Source organism: Sphaeramia orbicularis, chromosome 1 (genome assembly GCF_902148855.1).
Source record: "Sphaeramia orbicularis chromosome 1, fSphaOr1.1, whole genome shotgun sequence".
NCBI classification, from domain to species: Eukaryota; Metazoa; Chordata; class Actinopteri; order Kurtiformes; family Apogonidae; genus Sphaeramia; species Sphaeramia orbicularis.
The window spans coordinates 47,478,182-47,488,836 of NC_043957.1; the positions used below are offsets into that span (position 1 = coordinate 47,478,182).

At 34.2% G+C, this 10,655-nt stretch overlaps 1 protein-coding gene across 2 annotated transcripts; it reads right to left on the minus strand.

Moving 5' to 3' along the window:
- Window positions 1-2,515: 2,515 nt before the first annotated feature.
- Window positions 2,516-8,034, minus strand: LOC115429459 (caspase-6-like). 2 transcript variants are annotated; one of them, XM_030148910.1, is made up of 8 exons: window positions 7,960-8,027; window positions 7,660-7,701; window positions 7,030-7,069; window positions 6,073-6,222; window positions 5,566-5,642; window positions 3,777-3,952; window positions 3,541-3,691; window positions 2,516-2,876 (listed from the first exon to the last, which is right to left on the minus strand). In XM_030148910.1, exons 1-8 carry the CDS (start codon window positions 7,991-7,993, stop codon window positions 2,641-2,643), a joined length of 906 nt encoding a protein of 301 aa, XP_030004770.1. In that variant the 5' UTR covers window positions 7,994-8,027; the 3' UTR covers window positions 2,516-2,640. The 2 variants fall into 2 exon arrangements, with proteins under 2 accessions (XP_030004770.1, XP_030004781.1); XM_030148921.1 differs by lacking the exon at window positions 7,660-7,701 and having other exon boundaries at window positions 7,960-8,034.
- Window positions 8,035-10,655: the final 2,621 nt, after the last annotated feature.

Below are 10,655 nucleotides of genomic sequence, written 5' to 3' on the forward strand. Positions count from 1 at the left end.
CCTTTCATATAATTAATCCATGTTTAGATTGGATGTAAGTCAGTAAAGCTGAACGTTGACAGAAAAATAACCTTTTGACAGATGAAGAAAACTACGCATCAGCTACCTCTGAAAAGCATACCTGGTCACTGCCTCAGTAAAATAGAAGACAAATGTGTTCATTGATAAATCTAAATGTTATGTAATATGAGTCCGGTTTCAGTTTCTTATATAGCTAACTATAACAACCGTAACTACATTTCTTTTATTATTGGTTTTGCTTGACCTCGGTTCAGTGTTTACTTACTTAGTTTCATTATTGTTTTATGGAGCCCTACAGTGATACATCCTTGGAAATCTTTTATTTAGACTTTAACCCTTTCATGTACACTGGTCACTATGGTGGACAGCTATTCTACAGCTGTTCTCTTATATATTCATGGATTTGTTTGTTTGTTTGTTTTTGCACATATCTTTATTAAAGTTTTAAGACACTACATATCTTTTCTGACATGAATTGGTAACATTGTGTAGATCTCCCCTGAACATACTCTCACCCCCAGAACTACAGCCCCCCCCCCCCCCCCCAGTTTTCACACAAATTATCTGTAAATACATGTTTCTTCGTTTCAAAAATTAAATGCAAAGTGTCCAGCTGAATGGACATTTTTGCAACTTCATGTAAAATAGGTTCATAAGATCATTATTATTATTATTATTATTATTATTATTAGTGGTAGTAGTATGTCTTTTTTTTTTTTTTTTACTTTATTTTTCGTTTTTTACAGGGTGGGGAAGCAAAATTTACAATATTTTGAGGCAGGGATTGAAAGACAGTGTATGACCAATTAGTTTATTGAAAGTCATGAGAATTTATTTGCCACAAGAAAATTTACATCATAGAAAATGTTTTTATTCTATGTGTCCTCCTTCTTTCTCAATAACTGCCTTCACACGCTTCCTGAAACTTGCGCAAGTGTTCCTCAACTATTCAGGTGACAACTTCTCCCATTCTTCTTTCATAGTATCTTCCAGACTTTTTCGTAATAGTTTTGCTCATAGTCATTCTCTTCTTTCCATTATAAACAGTCTTTATGGACACTCCAACTAGTGTGCCTGCTGAGAAAAAACAACTAAATGTTCATTGTAAATTTTGCTTCCCCACCCTGTATATATTTGTTGTTTATTTATTTATTTATTTATCATAAGAAAATTTTCAATTGCATTGTTATTTTCATGCCTAAAGAGGAAAAAAAACACTCAGGAAAAAAATCTTGATTAAGGTTCTCGTAATTTGTGCATGAAAGGGTTAATGGCATTTGTTAACCCCACAAATGTAATAAACTGCAGACGTAATAAAAATTTGAAGCTTTTAACGTAATTACAGAATATAATAGAATAAGTTTATTGTTATTGTACAATGGCCACACAACGAAACTGGGTAGAGCTTACCCTCTTCAGTGCCACAAAATAAAAAATAATGAATAACAATAAATAAGACATCTGATAAAATCAGAACTTCCAATAAAATCCAAATATCCAATAAAAACAAACATCTAGTAAAAACAAACATCCTGTAATCCTGACTCTAATAATGCCACAAATATAATAACTTTCCCCACAAACATAATAATTATTACTTTTGTAGGGATTTATCATGTTTGTGGGACGGTAAAAATCTTTAGTTTCCAAAATTGCAATAACTTCCACAAATGTAATAAATTACTACATCACATACATTTAAGTCATGTATGCATAAATATTCATTCATCTTTCTTTTTCTTCCCATTTATTCTTGTCCTTTGGATACTTGCCTTTTTAGAATGATCAAACGTTGCAGTTACATCACATGGTACTAATTCCAGATTAATAGGTGTTTAATTAGAAATACTAATTAATAATATAAAAGCTTCAGTATGAACTGGATATTATTTATTCTTATTAAGTATAATGTAAGCCTATGTTTGAACCATGTAAATAAAATGTCTGTATGTGATTATGATAACAATGGAAAAACTAGGAGCACAAATTGGGAAAATGAGGTATTATGTTTGTGGTAGGCAACTGTTATTACATTTGTGGGAAAGTTATTACATTTGTGGGATTATTACATTAAAAGCTGCAAATGTTTTATTATGTTTGCGGTTTATTACGTTTGTGGGGTTAACAGAATTTACTTCCTGACAACACTGAGTACTAGATATAATATCTTGTCTGTGCGACATAGGCTACAGTAGATCAAGCAGTTATTGTAAAATGAGGCAGTAAATGTTGTATCTCACAGTGTAGCGGACTTTGAGTGCAAAAAACACTTTCATTGCTTAATAAACTGACCTGTTTAATTTCACTTTTGTTTTGTTAGGAGAATAAAAGAATGGCTGAATACAAGAATAATGAATAAATTATTCCTGGCCTTAAGTTTTGTTACCTGTGCATGTGACTATAGGTGATTTCTTGTACGTATAAGCTTGATGTTCAGTGTGCACTTAAGGACAAAGTGATATACATGGAAATACTTTAATACATATTCACAAACTGTTCATTGGGGTAAGAAAAAATATGCAACAGTCAGACTTTTTTTTTTTTTTTTTACATTTCTATTCAGAAGACACAGATTCCCCAGCAATGGCATTAACACACTTATTCAGAGATCTGAAAGCATTACTTTTTTGGTCTGAAGTAGAGTTTCTTGGTGAGCATCGAAGCAAAGCAAGGCACTTGTTTCTTCCCAATGGCATCTTGGTCTCGACATTTATCAACGCTCCTCATTGACACTTTCCTGTTGACCAGTGTGAGTAACTCGGTGAACTCCAGGGATTCTCCATACTTTTGAAGCAACTCACACAGATCTTGGATGTACCAGGAGCCGTACCTGTTGTTCCGGTGGGAATAGTATCCTAAACGAAAGACAGTTATTGTAAGACGTTTATTTATATTACTTACTTTTACTGTTTTAAATCATTTCTTGCAGCACCTTTCATAGTTCTTGACCACCAATACTGGCAAACGTATATTCTATTAGCCCTAAAATGGCCTCAAAATATTAAAGTAAAATATGTACTTGTTGGCAATCTTTGGCACCATCTTTGTCATTTTCCATCTTTAACATCCTTCGCATTGTTTTTGTCCTGTTATATTGGATTAATCATGTCAGATCTTTTGTAATGTTTTCATCTATAAATAAAGTACATGTATGTATGTATGTATGTATGTATGTATGTATGTATGTATGTATCTATCTATCTATCTATCTATCTATCTATCTATCTATCTATCTATCTATCTATCTATCTATCTATCTATCTATCTATCCATCCATCCATCCATCCATCCATCCATCCATCCATCCATCCATCCATCCATCCATCCATCCATCCATCCATCCATCAGTCTATATTAAGTGTAATTTTTTTTTATAGATATATGCAGTAATATGCAGGGAGTTAAAGTAAAAAGTTACCAAACATAGACACAGATACTTGAAGGGTAAGTACAGTAACAAGTATCTGTTCTTAGTTTCCCCACATCTGGGTTGGACAGACAAATTTCCTTTTGACTCACCTTCAGCTACAGAGTAGCACATGATGAAATCGTCCCAAGCAGGGGACATATGGACGCCAGCTGCTTCCTCCACCACTTCTTCTACCTCCAGCTCACTGTCCACAGCATCACAGGGTGTCACAGGATCATCATGTTTGTCTCCACGACACGCCTGGTGACAGATATAACCATGTTTCCTGAGATTGCAAAGAGATTCTGATGTATTTGACTGGGTTTGAGTTTTTATTATCACATACCTGTAATATAAAGATCTTTGGTTTTCCTGAAAGAGTCCTGCACTTGTCTTCTCTGAACAGAGATGTCATGTGCTGGATGCTGATCTCATCATCGAAGGCTTCAACGTGGTCATCCTTACCATGGCTCAGGAAGACGAGCAGAAAACAGTCTGCATCTGAATGATCAGCCTCCGCAGCTGGGGTTAAAAAGTTATTATTAAAATCAATGAACTAAAAAAAAAAAAGAGCTGAAAAGTTCAAGACATTTCAGTGCTCAGAAAGTGTAGGTGATACAAAAACAGATCAGATGATCTTCACATGGCCTATAATTAGAAATCACATGACTACATTAGGTGTTACAAGGGAAGATGACGTTCCCAGCAGCCCATGGTCGTACCCCTCCTCCTCATTGTGAGGGGGACAAAGCTGATTCCTGAAGCACGGAGGTGTAATTTTTACTGAACAACTCATAAGAAGTGGAGGTCAATACAATATGATTAAAGAAAGAGTGCAACATAATCATCTAGGACTATCCTGAAAACCTATTTGTTTGTATCTGTAAATTATATTCTCTTTTATCTACAGGGTGACCCAAAAAAACGGGAATTTTTGAAGTGCGTATTGGCAGACATGGGCAAGTGGCAGCACTACGAGACAGTGACCTTGAGCAAGTAAACACCCCCCCATTTTAGTAACCATTGGCGGCTGTGCGAGAATTGTTTGGTAACCGTGTGACCTCAAGATTCGGTAACGTTCCCTGGCCCCCTAGATCGCCAGATTTGTCCGTTTGTGATTTTTTCTTGTGGGGCTATCTCAAGAGTAAAGTGTACATGACTCAACCAAGAACTCTGGATGAGTTAAAATGGAGAATTCAAAATGAAATTCACAGTATCCCAGCTGAGATGTTGCAGCGGTCAATGAGGAATCTCAACAGCAGATTTCAAGAATGCATTCGTACAGGAGGACGCCATCTACAGGAAGTAATTTTTAAAAAATGAAAATTCCATCACTGTTTCCTAAATGGCATGTTTTAAGGTTTCAATTACTATGAATAAAATATTTTTCTTCCATCACTCTTGGTTTTATTGGATTGTTAAAAAGTTCCCGTTTTTTTGTGTCACCCTGTATATATGTGTATTTGTTTTTATTAGTGGTTTCATATTTTGAGATCCAGGCTGGGTTGGTATGGGTACTTGTACTTTAATTTCTTTACCCATGGCAGCTGTTCCTGCCTTTCAAAGTTAATTCAACTTGTTTAGGCCTGAAAATGGGATGGAGGGAGATACAGAAAGATGAGTATGGCAGGATGGATCTCCACTTCCCAGGTTGGAGCCATCCTGTTATTGCAACATGCATTCACATGTGCAGACAGGTGCTGGAATCTGGGGAGTTCCAACCTCCCATACATGTATGCACGTCAGGGTAAATCTGAGTCAGCTCCGAACAGCTGTCATGGGTAAAGAAATGAAACTGACATGGTGGCCAAAGTGTTAACACTGTAACCTGGGAATTTTTTGGAAAACAAGATGGATGCACATTGTCCCCTCCCATGACCTTTGACTGGACTGAATCCCACCTCTACTTCACACAAACCACTTTTAACTTGGATTGCGCAATTTGCCCCTGCTCACTCATGCATGAAAACCTGGGTCTGTAAATTTGGACAAATATCCACCAATCCCCTACCTACGGAAATCCATAAAAGAAAATTCCAAAAATGATCAAATGCAAAACTGAGGGTAATTTTTCAAAACGTATAGTTTTTTTGATACACTCCGTATTTAGTCAGAAGTGATCATAATCCACTTACCTTCATGGAGTTTATCAAAGACTTCCTGCTTTCTGTAATTATCATAAGCTCTCACTTCAAAGTTCAGATCTCTCAGTCTGTAGAAGAGTTGAAAATAAGTTGCATGTGTAATAATGAAATTCACGTAAAGTCAAGCAAAGAAATGTCGCAGATACAAACCTTTAACCTCCTCCTCAGACCCAGGAAAGTACAAGGTTTGGCTTTTTTTAATCAAATAATTGCCTATATTGGAAACATCATGATGCAACAGTTTTTTTCAGATGCATTTACAAAAAAAAATTAATTATGGAATATCCTTTGCAGTGGACAGTTTGGTTTTGTTTGTTTGTTTGTTTTTGTATGAAGCTGTGAAACTCTCATCCACAAACACGGGGAGAAAACCCTCAGCTGGGTCTTAGGAGGTTAATAGTCACACTAAATACAGTTAACTGGGATGTACTACCTTTTCATGTGCATACTCATAGATTTTAGGGATGAATCAAATGCAGTCTTCTTGTAATGTGTTACCTTGTCACTAACTTAAAGCGGTCAACAGTGGTTCCATCCCTGGGTGGTATCCTCCTTTGCCAGAAGAAGTACTCATAATTGAAAATGAGTGCCAGTCCTCTCCGTTTATTGGTCATATTGTATTCCGCTTCAAGATCCAAGAATAAATCGCTGTGAAATAGACACAAAGAGAACATGTTAATAACTGTTATTTGGTGATTTAAGGAACAGTGGGAAGTTTAAAATCAGAATCAGAATCAGCTTTAAGGGCCAAGTATGTGAACACATACACTACCAGTCAAAAGTATGGACTCACCTTCTCATTTAAATGGCATGAGAAGGACCACAGATGGCCAACAAATGCTCAGCATCACTGGGAACTCCTTCAAGACTTTTGGAAAACATTTCAGGTGACTACCTCATGAAACTCACTGAGAGAATACCAAGAACGCGCAAAACACTAATAAGAGCAAAATGTGGGTATTTTGAAGAATCTAAAATAGAAAACATGCTTTGAGTTATGTCACACTTTTTTTAACTACATAATTCCATATGTGTTCATTCATAGTTTTGATGACTTCAGTGAAAATCTATAATGTAAATAGTCATGAAAATAAAGAAAAATCAGGTGAATCAAAATTTTGACTGGTAGTGTACAAGGAATTTGGCTTCTTTTTTTTTTTTTCTTTTTTTTAGCTTATGACGTACAATTTCAACATGAACGCAAACAACATAAAGCCAGACACACTTAAACATAGACCTAATATAAACAAACATTTGACTAGAGACAAGGACGACAATGGGTTGAGATTTACAGTGGATTTGTAATATGTACAGAGTGTAAATTGGAGTTTTATACAGTGACTGGATGTGTACAGGGATCCGGTCTATTAAAAATATATGTTTATGTATATATTATTATAGTGCATATTAGTTGGAGTAATGTCATACTGTAAAGCCAACATAAGAAGAGTTTACCTTTTGCAGGCCTCAGTCTCTGTTAGATTCACACTGAATACTGAAACACAGATTAATGACCCAATCAACACAAAATTGCATAGAAATATGATTTACATAATAGTATCACAAACAGTTACGGCAAAATTTAAGATCTACAAAAAGGAGAGATTATAAGGCTTTTGTGTTTGGTTCAGCAATACAGCTCCAAGTGCATACATATTTATTAATGGAGTTAGTTAAACAGTAGAATAATTTTGAGAGAATGCAGTTTGTTGTGTTTCCTTCTTCCAAGAGATTCTCCCTGTCAGTGCAGTTTGATGATAATACCCCTGTAAAATTGTAGCCGTCAAAACATACAGCGCCGAGTTTGTCACTGATCCGTTTCTAAGTTGACGCAGGTAACAGATTAAATGACAGAAGCAGTTATTTTGGTTTCATGATGATCAGATGATTTGGAAAATGAGGCTTGTCAGTGTTTACTCACCCCATATCATTGACTTTGACTTGACTTTGACCTGTTTGATTTTCACTTTTGGTTTGTTAGAGCAACCACATCTCTCCTCCAATTTGAAAACCAGCAAAAAAAGCTTCTAATTGCACACAGACTTTTAGAAACAGTATGTTAGTGTGTTAGTGTGACATACTCACCTGTACTGGCTGCTGTTGTTGTGCTGCTTCTGACAACATTTCCTGGAAAGAAAACAGACAAGGCACTGAAATCTTTTAAGTTAAATTTGCATAAGAAGAAATAAAATCACTTAAAAAGTCAAGAATTAGAATGACTGAGATGTTACAGCCTAATTACACATGTATATAGTATGCAAATTAAAAGTTTACAATTCATTTTATGCTATTTCTGTGCTGCAGAGCAAAATGAACATAAACAAGACCATAAACAAGTTAAATTATTATTATTAACTTAAATTTTTCTGTATATGTAAAGAGTACCTCCACATATGTCTTCACCTGTAGCGTCAGACATGTTCACAGGTTGGCTACTGCCACTGAAACTACCATAAAATACGACTGTTTTGTGTCATAGTCCAGTAGAACCGTGTCAAGGTCCCTCCCACTTGACCTCATTGGATGAATATGATTTCCTTGCAGGTAATAAATCCAAATTAGTTGATAAGGTTTATCATGAGTCAAATGCATAATATAGCCCCCCTGTTGAACTGATTAATTCACTAATAACTTCTTTTTAAAATAGTTTTTGCCAGTATTGTTTATCTGCAAAGCACTTTAACCTGCATTAATGTGATATTGTGCTACAGAAATAAACTTGAAGTTAAACCTAATAATTTTTTTTTCATTCATTCATTCATTCATTCATTATGTATTTATTTAGTTTTGAGCAGAAGAACAAACAAAACATTTTTATGTGTACAAGGAACTAATAGAGCAAACACATTAATAAATAAAGGTGATCAAAACAATATAGTAATTGTCATGTACACTAGTAATAACAAAATAAATTCAATATGTATGTTCAAAAAGGAGTGGGAAGAAGAAAACTTATTAAATTCCACCCCCATCTCACATGTATATAACATAAAACAAAAAACAATAAAAATTCAAGTGTTTAATTAATCTATAGAAACCCAAACATCCACCTTTAACCAAAATCACCTACTGATCTAAATGTTTAATACCGTTGATCCACTAATCCGATCAATACATGTAAATAATTGGTGTAAAATGCACTTTGTCATCTTTTCATGGTCATCAGATATGACCCATTTGGACGTTCAGAGGCTCCGTAGTTACCGTGGAAACACCATCATCTTCTACAACATTGATTCACCAGTAAAACCCATGGAGTTGGTTTAATGACAAGTATATGTTCAGTTAATGATACGTTTTACTAAAAAAAAAAGTCCCTTTTTGTTCAATTTTCTCTGTTTTTGATAGAATAAGCCTCATCTTTTATGAACATCTACATGATCAGTGAATTAAAAATAGGAAAATACCTGATTTATACTGATAAAATCCAAAAAGCAGAGGACAATATTGTAATAAATTGTGATAAATCACCTAAGAAAGGTTAGATATAGAGAAAATGTCATTTGGGAACTGACACAAAAGTTGTGCTGGGTCTTTGTGGGTTAAAGGCTTTTTCAGACTAAGATCATCATCTGTGGCTTGAATGACTATTTTCAGCACTGATTCATCAGAATTTCCAACTTTGAATCAACGAATGAGTCTAATTTGTTTCTGTAATTAGAGTACAAAATTGCTAGCAAATTAGAAGCAACAGGAATTTATGTGGAAGTATTCAATATTCTAAATAAGAAAATTGCTGTATGTTTTGAGTTACCAAGTTTTTAAAAAAATCACATTCTGACACTATTATTATCTTTTGTGAAAACTGTGACTATAAATGAACTGGATAAAATCGAAGAACTCCTAAAACACTAAATAAACTAGTACCAATCAAGTAGCACAAAAACTTGGTTCTGTTTGTCTGAGGGTTTAAATCTCCAGCATTTGATTCTGTTAACATGTTCAAACACACCACTTCAGAGTTTCTCAACTTTACAGCTACACTTATCAGGAAAATAAAACAAGTATTACTGGATGAAAAGTGCCACAGGTCATCGCTTGTAACTTTAACCCTTTAAACCTTAAGCCTAAAATGGTCTGTTGGAACTTTTTTTTTTAAATTTTGATAATAAAAATGTTAGAAAATATGCTGTGAGTGAGTCCTTCAGGCCATTTGTCCAGAACATTTAGAACTCTCAAAATCTAGGAGTCATTTAGAATTTACTGCATGTTATAATACTGGTAAAAGGACTTCTTCTGCTTCTAGTAGGTGTAGTAAAACCATGGAGTTGGATCAATGACAGTGGATGGAGACATTGGGTTTATGTTGAGTTAATGATAGATTTACTGAAAAAGTCACTTTTTCTTCAGTTTTCACTGTTTTTGATTAGGGGTGTAAGAAAATATTGAATCTGCAATATATTGCGATATTTCGTTTCACATTACTGCATCGATATTAAAAAATACTGTATTGATATTTTTAGGTATTTAGTCAGATGCAGATATTGTGGAGGTTCATTTTGGTTTTTGGTTTTCTTTTTTGTTTATATTTTATTCATTATTATTTAACAGTTTTATTAAATGTTAGTTCCTTTGTTGGGATTGCACAAAAATATTATTATGATGTTAGTTATGAACTAATAGAATATGAACATTTGAACAGGATCTTAGACTGTAATGTCTGTAAAACATAATTTAAGTTTTAACACAGAAAATTTTTGTGATATAGCACTAGATTCTGTTGTGATCAAATAAAAATGTGTTTAGTATTTGTGCATATTTCTGGTGTAATTCAATTCTTCAAGGAAATAAGGAAATAATCATTTAAAAAAAGGAAACAAACAAAAAATTGTCTTTGTAACAGTATCATGATATATTGTGACATACCGTATTATGATCCTAGTATTGTGATTTGTATTGTATTGCCAGACTCTTGCCAACACACACCCCTATTTTTGATATAATAACCTTTGAATTCACTGAGATTTTATGAACATCTACATTATCAGTGAATTAAATATAGGAAAAGACATGATTTACTCTGAAAAATGCGAAATATAGAAGATAATATTATAATAAGCAGAATAAATAAATTAGGAAAA

Excerpts from the sequence above, each read along its gene's own strand:
- LOC115429459 (XM_030148910.1), bottom strand. The coding sequence starts at position 7,993 with ATGTCTGACGCTACAGGTGAAGACATATGTGGAG. Across the intron at positions 5,643-6,072 it reads CGCTTTAAGTTAGTGACAAG|ACTGAGAGATCTGAACTTTG; the intron begins GTAACACATTAC and ends ACTCTTCTACAG. Across the intron at positions 3,692-3,776 it reads CAAAGATCTTTATATTACAG|GCGTGTCGTGGAGACAAACA; the intron begins GTATGTGATAAT and ends ATCTGTCACCAG.